General features: G+C 46.8%; 1 protein-coding gene across 2 annotated transcripts in view; it reads right to left on the reverse strand.

Moving 5' to 3' along the window:
* The window catches only part of TMF1 (TATA element modulatory factor 1), a 418,170-nt gene that overhangs the window by 122,277 nt on the left and 273,687 nt on the right, over positions 1-22,206 (reverse strand). For both annotated transcript variants that reach the window (XM_069643800.1, XM_069643801.1), the window contains exons 11-13: positions 16,958-17,150; positions 8,570-8,639; positions 8,236-8,328 (exon numbers count right to left, since the gene is read on the reverse strand). In XM_069643800.1, coding sequence (XP_069499901.1) covers positions 8,236-8,328; positions 8,570-8,639; positions 16,958-17,150 — 356 coding nt within the window. The remainder of the gene's footprint in view (positions 1-8,235; positions 8,329-8,569; positions 8,640-16,957; positions 17,151-22,206) is intronic.

A 22,206-nucleotide genomic window follows, 5' to 3' on the forward strand; every position in this document is an offset into this window, starting at 1 on the left:
CCACTTGCTGGGCATCCCCCACTGCTCGAGTGCATCTGTCTTTTCCCTCCAAATTTCCTTCTTCGGCCATCCAGGCCAAGAAACCTGAACCAAGGACAGCTGTCGCCTCACCTTGGGGACCAACCTGCTGCACCAAGTTCTTCATTGATAAGGTACAGTTCCAAGCCTAGGTACTTACCTTGGTCTTGTTGCGTTGCTCAGGTGTTCTTGGAGAGCTGCAGTTAAGCGGTTACTTGCACCCCCCTCCAGGGTACACCGAGTCCCATTGGGGTGAACAACCCAATTGGCTCTAAATTGCTAAAACTAACTTATCTACCTGAAAACCTGAAGATATCCTCATAGACATTGTTCTGTTTGCTGCTTATCTACATCTTTTCTCCTCAGCCCATGGTCACTGGATCCCCAGTGCCCCCCTTGACTCTTTGTGGCTCATTTACTATAGGGTTTGACTTGGTTAAGAAAGAGTTAACTAAAGTTGCAAGAGTTAACCTAAGGTTGCTTATTAGTATTAACAGTTTGCACTAACTTTAGTGTTGCTCTACATTTGTGATTTAAAGTGTGCTACCTTTTATTATACTGTGATTTTACTGTGTGGATAGTACTTGCATGACATTTTCTAAAAACCTTAGTGTATAAAAAATAAATAACTATTTTTATATAAAACTGCTAGTGTGTCAGTGTTTCCTTGAACCAATGATATGCTCCAAGTACTGTGTGCCTCACTACAGCCCTTACAAAGTGTGTTTGCAGTACATGAAAAATACGTTTCTAACATCCCCTTACTCGCCAGCAAGTGTGAGTAGCATGCAAATGGTACTCCCGCTTCATAAAAACTTCTTGCCAATGCTATTTGGCTAGTAGATTTTGCAAGCCCTGGACTGTATATATGTTTTATAATTCAATGCTGTGCAATGTTGCTACTTGCTGAATTCATTTTGTAGCGTGTGTTTTTGACTTTGGGCCTATAATAAATAGTCTCCTTTTGTACTTACCCGTTTAAATTGAATTATTGTGTGCTTCACTGTGTGGACTCATTGTGGACCCCTGAACCCACTCACTCACTTTCTCCTAAGACCAAGCCTCTCCACACATGCCTTGATGGGTTATGGCCAACCTCTCAGAGCATCCCTGTTCTTCAGAACTAGGGTGGCCTTCTATAATCTGTTCACCAGGCCAGATTGTAGAAATCCATCTATAAAAAAAACAATTAGGGACTTTTTTTTGTTTGTTTTTTTAGACATGCCATTGAAACAAATCACTACTTGCAAGTAAAACTCTCAGAATCTCTCATCTCATAACGTAAGGAAGACTTGCCTTGAAATGTTTCGGCGCAAGGAGATTCATGGTCAATTTCATGACATTACGCTCGATAAAGACGAAACTCTGAGACAGGAGAGTAACGCTTCAGCGTGTGCTGTATGGCACTTCTCACACTATAACCAGGAAGTGATTATATATATATATATATATATATATATATATATATATATATATATATGGGATACATTACTCACCGTAATCGTATTTCTGATGCTTGTATCTGCTTAGATTCACATGCTGTGCATAGGCCGACATCTAGTGGAAGCTGCGGAGTATTACAGTTTGTTTTTCGAAAGTCGAAAATGGGCGTCGACACAGGCGTGCCAGTAATACTATCCCTAGTGTGACGTCCACTGTACCCAAGATCCCTCACGCGTGTAGGATCCTCAGATTGTATTTTTTCTGACATGAGGAAGCATGAGGAGTAGCGTGAGTACAGATAATCCAAGCAGATAAACAGAAAGGTAAGACTACAAGCAATCATGCGCCTTCTCTCGGAGGGGAGGAAGGGTGGGTCGCATGTGAATCTAAGCAGATACAAGCATCAGAAATACGATTACGGTGAGTAATGTATCCCTTCTGAGGCTTGTGGAATCTGCTTAGATCACATGCTGTGCATAGATTAGCGAGCAGTACCAGAAGAAGGAGGTGGGATGTGAGAAGGGTCATGAGCAAACAGGTGTCTTAGAACCGCTTGTCCCACTTGTGTATCTGTCTTGGAATGAGTGTCAATGCAGTAATGCTGAGTAAAAGTGTGAATAGAGCTCCAAGTAGCCGCTTTGCAAATGGTGTCGAGGGGAACATTTGCAATGAAAGCCAGAGTGGCACCAATGCCTCTAGTAGAGTGGGCCCTTGGCGTAAAAGGCAGAGTCTTTTCAGAAAGAGAGTAACACAGCTGTATACAGTTGATAATCCACTTCGAGATAGCGCCTTTAGAGACGCGATCCCCCTCTCTGCCTGTAGCTACGGAGACAAACAGTTGATCTGTTTTCCTTAGCGGTCTGGTTTTATTTACATAGTATAGGACCGCCCTACGCACATCTAGGGTGTGTAGTTTCACCTCAGCCGAGCTTTGCGGGTTTTGGAAGAAAGCCGGAAGCTCGATGGACTGGTTTACATGGAACTTGGATATGAATTTAGGTGAGAACCTAGGGTGTGTGCGTAAAACCAGTTTGTCCTTGTGGATAGTAAAGAAAGGATCTTGCACTGACAGAGCCTGAATTTCACTGACCCTTCTTATGGAGGTAATGGCTACTAAGAAGGCCGTTTTATAAGTCAGGTGTTTGAGACTACTTTTATGCATGGGTTCGAATGGGGGTCCCATGAGCTTAGCTAGCACCACGTTGAGGTCCCATCCTGGCGGTGGGTTCGAAATAGGAGGGTGAAGTCTCTTTACTCCTTCCATGAAGGCTTTAACCACTGGCACTTTCCACCACGAGACCTTGTTATGGGATGTGGTGTAAGCCGAGAGGGCTGCCAGGTGTACTTTCAGTGAGTTAAAAACCAACCCTGCATCCAGCAGGTGGAGCATGTATGTCACAACGTTGGAAGGAGTGCAATCAACCGGGTTGATTTGTTTATTCTGGCACCAGATAACGAATCTTTTCCACTTATCAAAGTAACAGTGCCTTGTATTTGGTTTCCTGGACTCCTTTAGAATGTCCATACACCTCTGTGGTAATTTGAGATGTCCAAACTCTATGACTTCAGGAGCCATGCTGCTAGGTTCATAGAGTTGGGTTCCTGATGCACTGTTTGACCCTGTTGCTGGGACAGTAGGTTGTACCAGGCTGGGAGTCTGATGGGTTCGCACACCGCCATCCTGCGTAGGTGTGGAAACCATGGTTGTCTCGCCCACATGGGAGCAACTAGGATGAGGGTCATCGATTCCTTGTTCATCTTGTACACCACCTTCCTGATGAGAGGAGTTGGTGGAAAAGCGTACGCAAACATCCCTGACCAGTTCATCCACAGGGCATTCCCTTGGGAGTCCGGTTGGGGGAACCTGGATGCAAATCCTGGGCATTGTTTGTTTTCGCTTGTGGCGAATAGGTCTATAGTGGGGAAACCCCACTGAGAGAAGAGATCTTCTACCACGTCTCTGTGAAGGACCCATTCGTGTTCTTCTGGGAGGGGGTCTCTGCTTAGAGCATCCGCTAGGGAATTGAGCTCCCCTGGAACATGTTGCGATGACAGGAAGATGTTCCGTCTGAGTGCCCATATCCAGATTTTCTGGGCAAGCTTGGACAGATTTGGTGAACGAGTCCCCCCTTGCTTGTTTAGATAGAACATGGCTGTCGTGCTGTCCGTCCTGATCTGCACCGACAAGTTCAGTAGATGGGGCTCGAACGCCTTTAGCGCTCGGAATACTGCCAGAAGCTCTAGCAGATTGATGTGGTTCTTGGCTACTGAGTGAGACCAGAGACCCTGAGCTGTGTGGTGGAGATGGTGAGCTCCCCACCCAGTCAGGCATGCATCTGTAGTCACCACGGCTTGTACTTCGGGATCGTAAAAGGGTTTCCCCTTTGCGAGATTCTCTCTTGTCCACCAGTGTAGGCTCTGTACGAGTGTTGGCGAAACGACCACTAGATCGTCCCAATGACCACTTGCCTGAGACCACTGTTTCGCCAACCATTCCTGCATGGGACGCATGCGCAGACGCGCGTGGGGGACCAGGTAAATGCATGACGCCATCATGCCCAGTAACCGCATAGCTTTGCGTACTGTTATCTGTTGACCTGACTGATAATGCGGAATTTGCAGAAGTATATTCCGAATTCTCTCTTCCGAAGGGAAGGTCAATCCTTTCTGAGTATCTAGGATAGCCCCTAGAAACTGTTTTGAGGTGCTTGGCACCAGACTTGACTTTTTCTCGTTGATAGAGAAGCCTAATTCGTGGAGGAGGTCGATAGTCCTCTGAATGTTTGACCTGCAAATTCCTGGGGTTTCCCCCCTTATGAGCCAGTCGTCCAGATAAGGGTACACCGGGATTGCTTCCCTGCGTAGGTGTGCAGCCGCCACCGCCAGTACCTTGGTGAATACCCTTGGTGCAGAAGCTATCCCGAAGGGCAGTACCTTGAATTGGTAGTGGCGACTGTCTACCTTGAAGCGCAAGTACTTTCTGTGCGCTGGGAGCATGGAAATATGAAAATAAGCATCTTTCATATCCAAGGTTGCCATGTAATCCCCCTTTTTTAGGAGGGGGATTACCCCTTGTAGCGTGGTCATACGGAATTTTTGGGGCTTGACATACTTGTTGGCAGGCCGCAAGTCCAATACTGGGCGCATTGTCAAATCTTTCTTTGGCACAAGGAAGTAAGTTGAATAGATACCCTTGTTTACCTGGTGTCCTGGGACGAGTTCTATCGCGTCCTTTTCTAGCAGAATGGCGATCTCCTCGAGAAGGATCCTTTGATGCTCTAGGGAGTGCACTCTTTGTCGTGGAGGATGGTTCCGGGGACGCTGCAGTAGTTCTATACAATATCCTGCGGATACTGTTGACAGCACCCATCTGTCTGAGGTGATCCCTTCCCAAGCCTGGGTGAAGGTGGAAATGCGTCCCCCTACTGGGGTTGCGTGGCAAGGGACCCTGAACTGAGCGTCACTGTTTTGGTGGAGGCGTGCCACCTCCCTTGTTGGGGCTGCCTCTGCCTCTTCCACGACCTCTCTTGTTACCCCTGCCGTAACTCTGGGTAGACTGCTGGTTGTTATTCCATTGTGTACCCTGTCCCTGGGCATAGTTGCCTCTTTGTGAATTTTGTCCGCGTGGGCGACGAAAATTACTGTTCCCCCTCTGGTTAGGGGGTTTGTTGGTAAGCTGGCCAAGGGATTTGAGAGTCTCATATTCATCTTTGGCATTTTTAAGTGCGTCTTCGACCGCTTTCCCAAACAATAGGTCGGGTTCCACTGGCTTGTCTATTAAAGAAGCCTGGGTTTCTGTCTTGAATCCCGACTGCCGTAACCACGCATGTCTTTTGATAACAGTACCTTCTGCTATCAATCTCCCTGCGTTGTCAGCGGCGTCGAAAGTTGCTTTTAAAATGCAACCAGACACGGCTCTCCCTTCTGCCGAGATCCGAGCCAGCTGGCCCTTTAATGGTTCTGGAGCAGAGGCAATGAGCGCCGCGACTTCTTCCCATTGATGGCAATTGTAACTAGCCAACAGGGTGGTGGAATTCGCAATCCTTGCTTGGTAGGCGGACGTTGAGGCTACCTTCCTGCCAAACCCGTAAAGTTTTTTGCTCTCCTTGTCGGGAGGAGCTTCTGATGAAGATAAGGGCGTGCCAGCCCTTTTTCTAGTGTTGGTAACCACTAGGGAATCTGGTTTAAGATGTCCCCTTATATACAGAGGGTCAGACTGGGCTGCCCGGAAAATCTTTTCAATTCTGGGGTTGACAGCTCTGGTGAGGTTCGGATTCACCAGGGAAGGATCTATTCTTCGTTGGATGGATTTGAGGATAGGGATGGTCTGAGCGACTGGTCTTCTCTCTCCTACAAACTCCTCCGCGAAGTCCCTTTCCTCCTGTACACCGTGGGTGTCGATGTGGAAGTGTTCCGCTGCTCGAGCGAGAACCTCGTTAAGGAGGGGCTGGTTATCAACTGGAGAGTCAGTAACTGGGGCTTCGCTTTGTACTGGGGAATCTACTCTGTAAATTTCCTGCTCATCTTCTCCCTCCTCCAGGTCCTCATCCTCCGCATAGTAATCTGTCCCGGTTTGTTCTTCCATAATGTCAAACTCCTGGTCCTCTCCAGGGAAAACTTGTCCCTGGTAACTGGGGAGTGGAGTAGAATATGGAGTGGAGTAAGGCTGAACCTCGAAGGGTTCAGGTCTTTCGACCCGGGGCTTTTTACTTAGCGGGATGGGATCGGAGGAGCCTGAGGGTGTGGCCCCTTGAGGGTTATATGAAAGAAAGTGTTCTGGGTTCTTATCATAAAAATCAGCTAAGGAAGACATCCTAGACATAACCCTGTCTATGTCTTCACTGGACCATTCCCTGGAACAGGGTATTACTTTAGCAGGTGATTTATGGGACTTTTCAAGGGTAGACTTGTGTTTGCTTGTCTGCCTAGGGTGGGAGGATGGCTTTACAGGGGTGGAAGGCTGTGCTTTCCGCTGTTTCCCCCCTTCCCCGTGCGTGGAAAAATGTTTTCCCTGTCCCTTGGGGGCCCCAGAGACTTTCGACGCCTGGCGTCGAGGGTCTGGAAAGGTATCTGTGTGCTTCGGGCGTGGGGCCTCACTGGTGTTAACCGCGGTCTCGGTATCTTGGAGCGCGGCCTGGGGGTGGAAGTCGTCTTCGTCTCCCGACGATCGAACTTCCGTTAATGTGTGTAGCGAGGCACTCTTGGCAAGAGTGGATGATTGCCTTGCGTCGTGAGGCGATCTCGATCGAGAGCGCCCAGAGGACACCGAGTCGGACCGTTCTTTTTGTGCCTCTTTCCGGGAAGTCGACGTCGTCGAGGTCCGGTTGGTCTTAGTGTGTTTAGTGTGTGTTAGGTGTGTAGCGCTTGCGTCGCCGGGGGTCTTCCCCATAGCCGCCCTGCCGGACGACCTTCCGAGGTCGGGGACCTGCGCTCGTCGGCTGTCTTTCGACGCCGTAATGCCCTCGCCGTCCGAAAGTACGGCGTCGCTGCCATCGCTGAAGGCGCCCTCCGCTGCCATGGCCTCCTGCCTGGCGTGGTGGGCCCAACGCTTTGTCGAACGGTCCTTAAGTGTCTTAGGTTTAAACCTACTACACGCTCTGCAGTTCGCTTCGGGGTGATCCCTCGGCAAGCAGAGATTGCACGTGGCGTGCCTGTCGACCCAAGGGTATTTGCGATTGCACTTGGGGCAGAATTGAAAAGGGGTACCCTCCATACGCACCTTAAGGCAGCGGGCTGCTAAGTGTAGGAATATATATAAATGTAACTATATATCAAGAGTGAAGAGTATGTACCACCCCCCACTCTCCCTACTTGTAAGGGCCGAGGCCAGCGGCCTACTAGGCCCGGGCCGAGGCCAGCGGCCTACCGAGGCCCAGATCCGTCGTGCAGCAGTCGACGGTCGATGACTTCTCCAGCCGTCGTCGAGGTTGAGGGTCGACGTTGGGGTGGGGAAGGGAATGAATAAGAATTAAAATTATAATAACAGCAAAAGTATGGCTAAGGCCAGGGAACTCCGCAAGATGCTTCCGACCAGTATGGCGGAAAAAAACAATCTGAGGATCCTACACGCGTGAGGGATCTTGGGTACAGTGGACGTCACACTAGGGATAGTATTACTGGCACGCCTGTGTCGACGCCCATTTTCGACTTTCGAAAAACAAACTGTAATACTCTGCAGCTTCCACTAGATGTCGGCCTATGCACAGCATGTGAATCTAAGCAGATTCCACAAGCCTCAGAAATATATATATATAATTGCACATCATCACCTTCCCAATTGCTATTTTTGAAAATGATGGCAATGAATGATTGAAAAGATTTTTATGTATGTCACTTAAATGTTATTTTAACAGAATACATACACTGAACCGTACAATCAGAATGACATTCGAAGACAGAAAAATAAGTCTGTTTGTTATTTAGGAATAAGAGACCCAAATATGCAACAGGACGGGAACATAATGTGTGTGTTTCAGCTTGTGCACCTAATATCACAATAGCATTCTTAATAGAGCCATGAAATATATAGCAGATCCTTGGTGGACCCCGTTATAATATATCCTACACTGATAAATATTTTTGGTCATTTATTTATACAGGAACTGCTTGAAGACTCTGTACCAGAACATTCAACGACAAAGAGGATTCATGAAAGCGACATATAGGGAACATGCTCATACTCCTATTTACGAGGGGTGTGGGGGTGCAAATGAATGACTTTATTGGACACATTTTCCACATATTTTCAAGAGAGTGCCTTCAAAAGTGTATTACCCTTTCTTTAATTGCTTCCTGGACAAGAATGGCTTTCTTTTTTTCTTGTTCGACCCTCATTTTCTCCATTTCCAATTGGCTGCTCAAAAGTGTCTACAAAAGAAGAATGGGACACAGTTTATTACAAAATCCATCCGCTGCAAACCCTAACATGTTTCCAGTGGCTAAACTGTCTTAGTCTAGTTTATGTTTATTGCTTTGTTTTGCCAAAGGTATACATGAAAAATCATATTTTGAAAAATACTATATAGCAATCATTAGGTTTCAGAATTAGAAATGAGACTAGCCATATTTATACCAATATTAAGAATGAATACAGAGAAGTTGCATTCACCTTCTCTCTCTTTGCATCTTCACAGGCTTTATTGTATTCGGATTTTAGATTCTCCAGCTCGACCTGATACCTGACATTGACAAAAAGAATTTGAAAAACCATTTCAATTTTAAGATTAGTCAATAAAATATTTTCACGACTAAAAATGAACTAGAGTTAACAATTAATTTTTTTCAAGGTGGGATAATGAGTTGGTGTGTCATGCCGTTATTTTCTTCAGCATATACAACACATACATATCTTCAAAAAACAGACCACTTTTTTACTATACGGCGGAAGTCAAATAATAAGGTTTAAGGATGTGTTGATAACAAGGCTAGGTCTGCACTTATATAAGCAGGAAAGTCAGAATTGCAGTTAGTGCAGAAGTAGAATGAAAACATTACAAAACATGAAATGAACTGAAGCTTTCCAAGTTCCTGATGTTGCAAGGTGCTTTGACCTGCCCAGCCTACAATCTAAACAGTTACCTGTAAAGCAGGACATGCATGAGGCCTGTTAGGAAATATTTTCTTGTTGGTACTTTCCCTCCACAGACATCAATGGGCTCCCCCCCCCTAACTTGTTGTTTTGTGTCTGCCATGACTTTTTTTAAATGTACTTATTTTATATACATACAAAGGGGGCTCTGCCCCTTCAGCGTCCAACCCTGGGGGATGCGCCCACATTGCACCTTTGGTGCGACACCCCCAACCCCCCCCTCCCCCCCCGTTGGACAGTATACCAGCAAAGTTATATCTTTAGGGCATACAATGACCCCAATTCAAATTGTTATGGTACTGTCACTGATCACTTACACAAGTTCATCACAAAACTTCATCAGTTAATGTCAGTTAGTAAACTTCACACACCTTACGAATTGTAGATTTGGTCAGTAGACCATCAAAGTTGGATGCATGTGTAACTGAATGCCACAAGACTCATGAAACATAACAAAAATCGTCACTTATACACAACTTCCTCAGTGTATGATCTCGAGTGAATGAACTTCAAATGCCTTAGGAATTGCAGTTTGGACAGCATACCATTAAAGTGGGCTAAATGTGGAACGGAATGACACAGTGTTAGGGAGAATTTTCATTTTAAGTGCTTAATTCCCCCGACCTTAGAGACCCCCAGCTCTTTTGCTGGACTTTAGGGGTTTTTCATTTTAACCCTGGAATGAGTGAGCCCTTTTTTATCACTCTTGCATGCGTTTTGACCTGATTTGGATTGTGTTTCCTTTGTTTTTGGAGTCTGACAAACTCCATAGCCACCTACTTTTTGTTTGGAGACACACATCAACTTCAGTGCAGTGTCACAGAGAAATCCTTTAGATTTCTCCTAAGGTTTAAATACCTTTTCTGGTGTGAACTACTGTTCCCAAGAATAGTAAAGTGAAATTGAATTTACTTACCTTTTCTCTTTGTAGGTCCAGCAAACCCCATCTTATGTGGAGTGCTAGGGGGTTACTTAGAAGCCCTTTTTCCTACCTATTCATGTAACATTGTTTATGTTAGCGTCACTACTGTAAATAGCTGGTGGCAGTGGTTTAATTTTCCTACCATTGTGCTTTTCTATCAGAGGCCGAGTCCTCAGCGGCAGTATTGCAACCATGGGTGACCAGTTTGTCAAAATGGCCCCGGTCTTTTTTTGCCATTTTCTGGTTGTGAGGTCGTTTTTAGGTTTTACTCTGCGCGCCAAGCCAGGTTTGAGTCCTTTGTTATTTTTGCCTTTGGCGGGCTGCAGTACTGAAACCCGGCCTCTGGTTCCAGTGTGTCTGGAATGGCAGGAAGTGAGGGAGGTTCCCGAAACTCTGACCTCCTTTGTCTTTAGGAATGCCTGAATGCACCCAGTCCTGATTGGCTGTCCTTTAAGGACAAACATCCGGCTGTTTGAGTGACAGCTAGGCTGTGCATGACTGGGAGAAACCTGCTTAAAAGGTGAAGGTTTTGGGACTGAAGACAGAGATGATCACTGGGAAGAACAAACCGGTGAAGAAACCGTGACCAAAGTTTACTGCATTCTCCTGGACCTTTGAATTGCCCGGTGAAGCCCTGCTGCTGTGCCGATACTCCTTTTTCTGATTGACAAGAGAAGCTCCGGAAGGGACAACCTCTTCCATTGGGTTAGTGGGACCAACTAACCCTGAGACGAACTCCATTGGACCATCTTCCCCGACTGCCTGTACTTCTTTGCTGCTGCAGTAACCGAGTGCCACGGGTCGAGAAATCCGTAGTCAAGTGCAACATATGCAATCCGGCCAGAAGATCCAGGAGTCTACTAATGACCCTCCAGAAGCAGGACGACCAGAGCTCGAGTCCCCTCACCAGAGTGCAGGACTCAAAGAGTGAAGGAAGCCCAACCTGTGTCCAAGATTCACGGTGGTGCTGTTATCCGAGCACTGAAACCGTGAAGTGCTGCTGAGCTGAAAAAGAGCTCCTAGCTGTCGCTGACCTCCGAATTGCTGCTGCAGGAATCCTCTGGCCTCCTCCCTCTTGTCCCCACGATTGAGGCCCAGGAACCCAGGATCTGCATCACTGCAACCGGACAGTAGCCAGCTAGACCACTCTTCTTCTAACAAAAGAAACAGTTCCGACTTGGAGTGTCTTTAGCTTTGCTCTTCTCAGTTAAGACTTGCAGCTACTTTGCTAGAGCCGATTTCAGCTCTATCCTTCACAGGTGTAACAGCTTGTAACCCTACAGTGATTTTTCTTCAACAAACTCTAACTTTGTGCAAGACTTTGTTATCTAAGAAGTGCCTCAGCTCCATAGACTGTGCTGCAATTGACTTTGGCTATCCTGGCTCCCTGCAGACTCTTCTAGTCCATTTGACTTTGATATTTACTGTCCCTCAGACGGTTTGGTTTTAAACTATTATTGCTGGGAAAGGTTTTTGTCTGGACTTCATTGGAAGATTTAAGTGCTCAAATGCTCTGATAACCTGTTTAACCTTTTTCCTTCCCTTAAGTCATCTCAGGGTGTAGGAAGTGTGTAAAAAGCATCTCTAAAGAGTATCTACGAGCTTTGGGTTGATTCTGGAAAAGTGTTTTAAAGTATATTTGATTGTTACATAAATTGCCCTTTTTAAAGAATGCTTATTTAAAAACTGCTGTTAAACAAATAATTATTTATAACTACAAACCTTATTTATAGATTTCATTGCTACAGCTCTACAGCTCACATTTACCTCTCTTGAGATAGGCCTGGTGCTCCTTCACACTACCAAATTGTGTAGTACAGGCCTATACCAAAAGGTGGGTTACCTAATACCCAGAGGACAAGTTTTGCGTAATCTCCCACTGTGTTACTACATCAATTTTTGCTTAACACACCAGAACCATGTCTGTAGGATATACAATAACCCTAATTTGAAGCATTGCAGAAAAACAAGAAAACATTACACAAAATTGTCACTTGTACACACCTTCATCAGTGAATAAACCACAAACACCTTAGGAATTGCAGATTTGGACAGCATACCATTAAAGTGGGCTAAATGTGGAACAGAATGACAGCAGAACCATGTCTGTAGGACGTACAAAAATCGTCACATGATTTTATATTATAGGGTTGATTAATAACAAACATATAATTAATTTAGGAATATTTGAATTCATCAGAACAAATGATAAGGGAGAGGATTCACTCTACATTGGGGCTGGGGATACAGTACAGTGGCGCAAAGTCTCCTTTGCCTATCCTTCAAAGTCTTGTTAGAAAAAGACTGGCAAACTGAACAAGATCAAAATTGTGGTTGGGGTAAAGGCAGTAAATATACTTCTCATGCTCGTCTTCCACATAGATGTTCTTAAATCTGCAAGTAGAGCAGGTTGTAAAAAGGCACTTTCTGAGTTTGGTATCAGTCATGGTGAGGAAGACAACTGACTCTACCCTGTAGAAACACAAAGTAAACATATGCTCCCCTAATGATTGTAGAACTTTCCAAAGCCCACAACAGGAAAGTACGTATCCATAGCTTTTCAAAAGGTGTAAAGTTGAAGCTGTAGTTTGTCATGAATATTAATGAGAGGTATCCTGAAAATGTACATGTTTCTGGCCCTCGAGGGCTGAATTTGGATAACCCTGGGCTAGAGTGTAATTACCCAAAACAAGTCTAATACAACACTAAAGTAAGTGCAGTTTCTTGTGCATTTTTGAAATTTATTTGTTGCTGACAAGGATTCCCAATCGGACGATGGGAAATATTCAATAGCATGTGAATCTATGTAAGATCCAATGCTGGAGAATTTCCTTTTCTTATCTTAACAAGTTTTGTCCAGCCAGGATTGTTCCACTTCACAATTCTTAGCACCCGGTTTGTAAGTCATCTCTCAAATCATCATTTCTTCAAAAGCTTAACATTTTCACCTAAGCAAGTAACATGAGTAAAAATTCCAAGTTGCAAGCTACTAGCAAGCCATAAATAGACACTTGCCACATCAATTCTATGCATACACAGAGCAACCCATTTCTTACTTGCCAATAGTCAATTATCACTAGACAATGTCTACTGTCTACTGCAAACTATGAGCCCTGCAAGCAGTAAATGATCTCCCTCCCAAAATGTTAATCTATACTAAAGCGGTTCATGTAGACATAATGCCAAACACTTAATCCTTTCCATTTACCATAAAATGCGGTCGGGCTATTAATGCATGTATTCCTTTCTAGCTCATGGCTTGTTCTGATTTCAATTGAAAGAAGGTGGTAATCACTTTTAGGACGCAAATTACTTCGAACATTAGAATTCGATCTCAACCTGGCAATAGAATAAAATGTTAAGGCAGTTTTTGTATGTGTATATATATATATATATATATATATATATATATATATATATATATATATCTCAGACGCACAGACACAGACGGGTCTGTATCAAGCTTACGTTTGGCCTACTGCTGATGTGTGCCATGCTGCACAATATCTGACTCGCTGATCAACCCTATATAATAAAATCTTAGCTAAGCTGCTAGCAACAAGATTGGCACCTTTGATCCGCAAATGTGTATAGGTTGATAAGTCTAGGTTTATCCTGGAGCAATCGACCTCCTATGGTTTGCGAAGGATGTTTAGTTTATTTCCTGTGGTACGACAAGAGGATGAAGGTGCTGTGCTACTGGATGCCGAAAAGGCATTTGACTCAATGGAATGGCCCTTTAATTTTATGGTGCTGCGTAGAATGGGGATGGGAATGGGGGGAACAGTTTGTATCTATGGTTTCATTACTTTACACCCGGCCCCCAGCATGGTTAAATAGTTAAACGTCAGTTATCCCACTAAGGATGGGAACAAGGCAGGAGTGTCTTTATTTGCAATGGCGATCAAGCCGCTGGCCGAGTTAATTCGAGATGGACATGTGCATAGGGGGATACAGGTTTTAAGTAGTGATTTCCCTGTATGCGGACGATCTGGTGATTTACATTAGCAACCCACGGGTTAATCTGAGCCTGATCATGAGGTTTGGAGAATTCTCGGGTTTGAAAATTAACACAACAAAGTTGGTGCTTTACCCACTTACTGATAGCACTGGTGTTGTACCGAGGTGTGGTCGATAGGCGGGTGAGGTTGCCACGTAATCTGTATGGGAGGATATCGTTGGTCAAAATGGTCTTGCTACCCCCGTTTCTTTATTTGTTTTTATATGTACCATTGGTGCTGCCCAAGTTGTATTTACAGGATGTGCAATCGGTGGTGACTATTTATTTGGGTGGGTAAGGAAGCGCGCATGTCATGGTGAAAATGTACAGTGCCGTTGGATAGGGGGGGGGGGTCTAACGTTGCTGGATTTGGCAATGTATTACAAAGCAGCACAGGCGGAAGTCCTATTGTACTGGTTTGGAGAGGGGACGGACAGGAGGTAGAGCGGGCCCTTGCTTCCTGCTTCATGTTGCAGGCGGTGATATTGACATCGCCAGTTAGAGTGTTCAAGGTTGAAAACATGGTGAGCCTGACTTGCAGATCGTGGGCTTACATTGAAAAGAAGGGAAAAGAAGAGGTTCTATACTCTTTGCGACTCCCGATCATACACATTCCAGGTGTTCCACTTACCAGCGAGCTGGGGTTTATCCGATGTACGAAACAATTGTACATCTCCTGTTTTTGGGACCTGTTCCCAGATGGACAGTTCTTAATGGTGGAGGGACTGAGGGGTAGAGGAGTTGTCACACCCTTAGATTTGTTTTTATACTTCAGGTTGAGAGACTCACTGAGGGGCTTATTCCCCACTTCTCCACCAGAACCAGAGGTGACTCCCGTTTTGGATGGAAGGTTAGGAGCGGCAGCTATAGATAGGGGGATGTCCATGCTCTTCAGGAAAATACAGCAGGTATGGAGAGATTGTGCTGCATCATCACAGGAGAAAACGAAGGCTGCACTGGGTGGAGTGGTAGCTGATGAGGTGTGTGAATACTGTTGTGTGCAGATGAGGAAAATAGCTAGTAACAGTAGATTCAAGTTGATTCATTTTAAATTCCTACACCAATTTTATTACACCCCGGCATTGCTGCATACATTCGGTCTTGAATCTGAGGATGAATGTGTCCGATGTGCAAGGTTACCAGCAGATTTTATACATGTAGGCTGGAGCTGCCCACCCGTGCTGTGGTATTGGGAAGAAGTGTTTGATGTACGGAGTGATGTCATAGGGGAGGAAGTGGACCCTGATCCGGTGGTGACCCTGCTAGGTAATACTCAGGAGATTGCCAGCCGAGTGAGGAAACTGGCCAGTCCTCTGTTAGCCAAATGAAGTGTAGCAATGATGTGGGCTTGATCAAAGCACACTACTATAGAATGCTGGAGGGAGGATATTCTTCACTGCATTGAGATGTAAACGGAGTATGGCAGAATGGTGCACCCATGTGCTAGACCTAAAGACATTTGGGGAACGTACAAGCAATATTTGATTCAGCAGGTGCAAGAGACTCTGGCAGATGTTGAAGGAGAAAGACTGTGGGAACATACGAGTAATAGGAATGGGAACACATGCAGTTGGATGCACCACATGTGGGTGGGAAGAGGTGGAAGGAGGAACAATATCTGGACATGCAAGGATGCGTGAAGTATATGTTATGTAAATAGTGACAATCCATTTTTATGTTCCAAATGAAGATTAATGTTTGACAGAGGGAGGCAGGGTCTGGTTGGGAGTTGTAGTTGAAACAATAAAAAGTTTCAAAAACAGTCCCACAGCGAAGACTACAGTAGGAGTGAGCCAGGACGGTGCTGAATAGCAGATGAGGTGTTGGGGTCTCAACATATGCCAGCCCACCATTCACAGCAAGGGACTAAAAACTAAGGGACAAGTGGCAAACCAATCTCGTTGGCCCCTAACTCTGTCTCAACCCCGATCAACTCCACAGAATGTGATAAGACCAGGCCAGGTCCAGGAAGTGGTCTACACCACTTATAACAACTAAAGAGCCCACATTTGCACAGCGATTTCAGGCCTGCCTCGTGGTTCATCTGAAACATAGGATGTGCTTAAAACAAAATTGCCAAGAGTAGGACTTAAAAGAAATACATTGGTACCCTAATGGCTACCAACTAGGTATATCGGCTTGAAGCCAAAATTAAATAATAGCTCACATCAGACTACGCACTAAAACCAATGTAGGGTAATATAACCACCAGAGGGCACACATTGGGTGTTTAAGATTAAAAGACAACAAAACGTAGCCAATAGATAAAACCACTAGATAAAAACCACAGAGTTTGATACTTCAGAATTATAATCTAGATGGCATTTCAAAAAAGTGAAATGCAATGGAACCGGAGTCTTCTCAAACGAAAGGTCCCTTTCAAAGTATATCATTGTTACGAAGATACACTATTGTATTGGGTTTTGGTTTTAAAAAAAAAAGATATTGAAGTCTAAAGCAAGTACTGCCCATTGACAAGAGGAAAGCAACGAGAAGAACTTCTGGAAACTCTCCCTTGGGGTCACAAGAGTGAGGTGTTACTGAAATGTACTGGAATTCACGGAATAGTTAATAAATCGTACTTAAAAACAGACTATTATTGAGACAGATCTACATGCTGCAAACTGGCGCATACAAGTACATGTTAGAGTCAGATTATTAACATGCATCAACTATATTTTTAAGGAGCACTTGCATATCAATTATTTGCAAGAAAACAACTGAAGCAAAGTTGTTTGTTTTACTTAACAATATATGTTCCCCCTTTGATTTAAACAACGCAGTTACATTTACAGGAACAGCATTTAGCCAGACAATAACTGATGCAATGAAAGAGGAGTATTCGAAGTACAATAGCATAAAGGAAAAATGTAGACCAAGAAGAGTGTACACCATTGCAGCAGGCAGAGGAATGGGGATAAAACAGATATTGGAAAGTCAAAGTCCTTTCAAGCTGACAATATTTAGGTGCCAGCAAAATATGTACCTGCTGTGTTCCTCTTCTACTTTGCTCAGCTGTGCCTTTTCCACTTCTAATTGAGCTTGTAGTCGGCTCTTTTCTTGCCTCAGCAGGCTAATCTGCGATTCGGCAGACGAGAGTTGGGTCTTGAAGAAAATCAGCTCTTCAGTAGCAGCACGCTCCTTCTCTACTGATGCTGCCAGCAATGTCTGGGCTTCAGCTGCACAACAAAACAAAATAATGTAAGAGATTTGTACCGCAGTCAAGCACAAGTAGTATTTACTCTTATACTTAAAGTGGGTAAGTGTGGGAGTGAACTTCTTCGGCCTCGCAACCTCTTAAATAATGTGCCAGTGTCGCAAGTGTGTGAAAGAAAAGGTCAGAGGAACCACTACCCCTCCTCCGAGGTTGAATAAGGTTATGTTGTTTTCACACAAACTGCACCACACAAAATTAGGCAGTTTCAATTGTGAATGTATCCCTGCACCACACAAAATTAGGTCGTTTCAATTGTGAATTTATCGTTCACGGGCAATCTACAGAATTCTACAAGCCGATGCGCATAGACGAAGGGTTGAACTTTATAGGTGGGATTCTAACCCAGAGAATACAAGAAACAGAAATGTATTTGCAAATACAGAATACTATACGAATGGAACTTATGCTTACATATAATATACCCTAATTTGAAAAAAGCTTGGGAAGAGCCGAAACACGTGTCATAGAAAAGGGCTCTCCATCGGGAGATCTGCGATTGCTTGTTAACAAGATAAATTCCCAATTGACACTATCTAATTTTGTGTGGCGCAGTTTATGTGTGAAAACAGCATAGTATTTACTGTTACATTTATAATTCTGATCTACCTGGATGTCAATTCAGTGACTACAGTAATTTTCAGCTGATGTATAAAAAATGATAAGTTACTCACCTTAGTGACTTATGTACTCTTAGTGCTTAGTCCCCTTTCCTCCATACTGCATGGGCGTCCCTTCCAAGGGACGGGAGGCGGAACCTTTTTCACCAGAAAAAAACTTCTTCCCCTTTAAATTTAGAGGCGCTCAGGGGTGCGGCCCTGGGAGCATGCGCTGCCCTGACTCCACCCTCCGGTGCCACACCTCAGTCCCCATAGACGCGTCGACTATAGATTTAACATTGCCTAATGACACCAGTTCTGTTAGGGCAGAGGTTGGTTGGACATATGGAGGAAAGGGGACTAAGGACTAAGACTAAGTAAGTCACTACGGTGAGTAACTTATAATTACTCTTACGTCCCGTCCCCTTTCCTCCATACTGCATGGGCGATTACAACTGAGTGTAGCCCCAGGGCGGAGAGGAGATCCTCCTTAAACAAACCGGTTTCTAGGAACCGCCTGTCCGAAAGCTGCGTCCGCTCTAGAACCGGCATCCAAACAGTAGTGCTTGCAGAAAGCCGAAGGGGTGGCCCATATGGCCGCCCTGCTTATGACTTGCCAGGGGACATGCCGTTGGAAAGCGATGGCTGTTGACTTGGCTCGGACCGTGTGGGTGTGCATGTTGGCCGGCAGTGGCTTGTGCTGTCCCTCGTAGGCTTCTTTGATGGCAAGACCATCCAACGGGCTATGGAGGCCTGATACCCCGGTTTTGATCTTCCGAAGGTGACAAAAAGAGCGTCCGACTTGCGGAAGCCCTTGGTCCTAGCCAGATAGAATTTCAGGGCATGCCTGACATCAAGGCAATGCAGAACTCTGTGCCTCGTCTTTGGGCTCAGCAAATAATGTGGGCAACACCGATTTCTTTGTTCAGATGGAATGCAGACGGCACCTTAGGTAGGAATGCTGGGTGCGTCCATAGGACTACCTTGTCCTTGAGAAACAAAGTTTAGGCTCCGAGGCGACCAGTGCCTGGATTTCCCTGATTCTGCGAGCCGAGGTGAGGCCGACTAACAAGGCCATCTTAATGGTGACCAGCCTGATGTCCGCGGACGCCATAGGATCGAATGGATTGTGCGCCAGGGCAACCAAGACTATGTTGAGGTCCCACACAGGGTGGGCCTCTAGATGGGCGGGTAGAGCCGGCGAGACCCGTCAAATGTCTCTTGACAGTTGGGTTGGAAAAGGAAAAAGTCTCCTCCTCAGAGTTTCCTCGATGGCAGCGAGGTAAGTGCGGCAGGTGTCCTCCTGCACACCTGAGTGGGCGAGGTGCGCCAAGAAGGAGAGCACGTCGTCCAGAGTACATGCCAGCGGGTCGATTTCCTTGGAGGCTGCCCAGTGGCAGAACCTGGTCCATTTACTCTTATATTGGGCCCTGGTAGCCTTGCTCCTTGTGCCCTGTATGATCTCCAGATTAGCCTGGGAGAGGCTGAGGTGCCTTAGTGTCACCTGCTCAGGAACCACACTGAGGACTAGCTTCTGTGGCACTGGGTGGATGACCCTGCCCCCTGCTGCGCCAGAAGATGTGCTGGGCTCGTCGGAAGGTGACTCGATGGCATCTCAGAGAGGCTGAGCAGCTCCGAGAACCATGGCCTGGCTGGCCACCATGGAGCTATTAGAATGATGTTGAGCTGGCGAGACTCCTTGATCTTGCAAATCACTCTGAATCAGCAGAGTGGGCGGGAAGGCGTAAGCGGTCATGCCGTTCCACTGAATTCGAAATGCGTCGCCCAGGAAGCCGGTGCCCTGTCCCTGCCAGGAGGCGAACTGAGGGCACTTCTTGTTGTGCCAGGTGGCAAAGAGATCCACCTGGGGCAACCCCATCTGCTGAAGATTTCCTGAGTAACAAGGTCGTTTAACTGCCACTCGTAGTTGTCCGCTCCCAACCTGCTGTGCCTGTCTGCCTCCAGGTTGGATTCCCCCGGAAGGTGGACTGCCGAGAGGTAGATGTCGTTTTCCAGGGCCCATTCCCACATGCTGATAGCCATTCTGCACAGTGGAGGGGATCTGGTGCCTCCCTGCTTGTTGACATAGCAAATGCTGGTCGAGTTATCTGTCTGGATGAGGACAACATTGCCCTTGATAAGTGGGAGGAATGCTCTGAGCGCTAGCCAGATGGTATTCAGCTCCAACCAATTGATGTGGTACTCCTGCTCATGTCGGCTCCAGGTGCCGTGGACCGAGAGATCGTCCAGAGTGGCTCCCCATCCCTCGGGAGAAGAGTCCGTGGTGATGGTGACCTGCGGGTTGGAAGGCCAGAAGGGCTTGCCCGTCCGTAGGTTGCAGTCCATGGACCACCATGTCAGGTCCTGGTGGAGATGGAGGAACGATGATCATCTCGGATTGAGAGCCCCGTTCATGGTTCCATGATGCCCATGTTTCCATGATGCCGCGAAGTGCAGTTGTATCCTCCTCATCCTGAGTCTGCTGTGGGGGACGGCTAATAGGACTTCTGCCAAGAGACCCAGGAGCTGCTGGTACCAACTGGCCGAAGTCACCTCTCTGCTGGGGAAGCGAGTAATGGTCCTCTTGATGGCTGTGATCTTGTGCTCCGAAGGAAAAACCTCTCGGAGCACGTGTCCCAGATGAGGCCCAAGAATGTCAGAGTCTGCGTGGGTTGCAGACGCGACTTCTTGAGATTGAGCGAAAAGCCTAGATCGTGCAGTGTGTTCATAAGAGCCTGGGAAGTGTGGTGAACTGCTTCCGGCGATGTAGCCCTGACGAGCCAGTCGTCAAGGTATGGGTAGATGTGGAGGCCCTGAGCCCCAAGGAGGGCAGCCACAGTATTCATGAGTCTGGTAAAGACCCTGGGGGTCGAGTTGAGCCAAAAGGAAGGCCCTTGTATTGGAAATGGCAGCCCATGATTCTGAACCGTAGGAAAGAACGATGGGGCTGCCTTATCGGGACGTGTAGATACGCTTCCTTCAGATCCAGGGAGCACATCCAGTCTCCCTTGCACAATGTCTCCGCTATAAAAGCTGGTGTAACCATCTTGAATTTTTGTGGAGGTAAGGAGAGGTTGAGGGTGGAAAGGTCCAGCACAACTCTCAGGCCCGCCTGCTTCTTTTTCTGAATGTGAAAATCCTGGAGAAGAAGCACAAGCCTCGCTAGGAGGCTGGGACTTCCTCCACGGCCTGGCTCTCTACGAGCAATCGGATCTCCGCCAGAAGAGTTGCTGTCCCAATTTGAGACAGTGGAGGGGAGGAGGTAGGAGAGGCTGGGATGGGTAGGCAGTACCCCGTGGATACTACCGAGAGGATCCAGGGGTCCGTGAGATTCTGGCACCAGAAATGTGCATGGAGAGTAATCCTGCCCCCCACTGGAAACACGTGGACCCGGAGGGGCGTGCCATGCCTTCTTTCCCTCAGAGGCTGTTGCGGAGGAGGGGGACTGGAAAAAGCCCTTACTCCCCCCCCACCCTCTTTTTGTTGCTTGTGCGAATGTGGAGTCAGCGAGCGGTCCGGCTGCCGTTCTTGGAAGCCGCGGAACCCTCCGTATGTATGCCCCTTGTCGGAGCGCTGCTATGACTGGGTGTACGATTTGGGCGTGGTCTTTGTCAGGATGGATAAAGACTTGGCCTTTTGTGAGCCGTTTTTGTCCAGCTCCTCGTCCGTGGTGGAGTGGAAGAGGTCACTCTCCTCGAACGGCAGGACTAATATGCGTTCCTGGACGTCCGGGTTAAATTTAGCTGCACAGAGCCAGGCTGTTCTTCTCATGTCCGTGGCGATGCAGATGGCACGGCCAGAGGTGTCAATGTGGGCCACGGTGGACTCCATGATGTCTTGTGCCACCAGCTTGGCCTCAGCCAGTCCCGCCTTGAAACGTGACTGGCTCTGCGTAGGAAGCTCTGGGAGGAAATCAGCAATTTGCCGCCACAACCTCTGGTTTGCAGCCGCCAGCATGGCATCAGCGCTGGCCTGGCGAAGATGCAGGGATGCATTAGAATAGAGTTTCTTCCTGTATGCCTCCAAGATCTTCTCCTCCTTGCCTAGCAGCACCGCAGAGGAGGAGGCTGAGGACGACTGAGGCTTGGAGCACAGTGATGCTGCAGCGATCACTGAGGAGTGTGGCGGAGGATGGGACGATAGCAAGAGTGTATCCCCCTCCCTCTGCATATACTTTGCGTCCAGGCGCTGAATAACCAGCTGGACAGAGTGGGGCTTCTTCTTGGCCAGGGCGACATCCGTCCGCAGTGAAATTCCCGTTTTAACGGAGGGGCGTTGCATGAGGACTTCTGCAAGGACCCCCTCTACTGGTTGCTCGACCTCGGGTTTAGGTAGGCCCAGGTACTCAGCCAGCCCTGCAAGACGTTCATGGAAGGCCTTGGCTGAAGATGGTGTGTCGGGGTCCTCCTCATCGTCCGTGTC

The sequence above is a fragment of the Ambystoma mexicanum genome, chromosome 2p, assembly GCF_040938575.1.
Source record: "Ambystoma mexicanum isolate Mex_15411 chromosome 2p, UKY_AmexF1_1, whole genome shotgun sequence".
NCBI lineage: Eukaryota > Metazoa > Chordata > Amphibia > Caudata > Ambystomatidae > Ambystoma > Ambystoma mexicanum.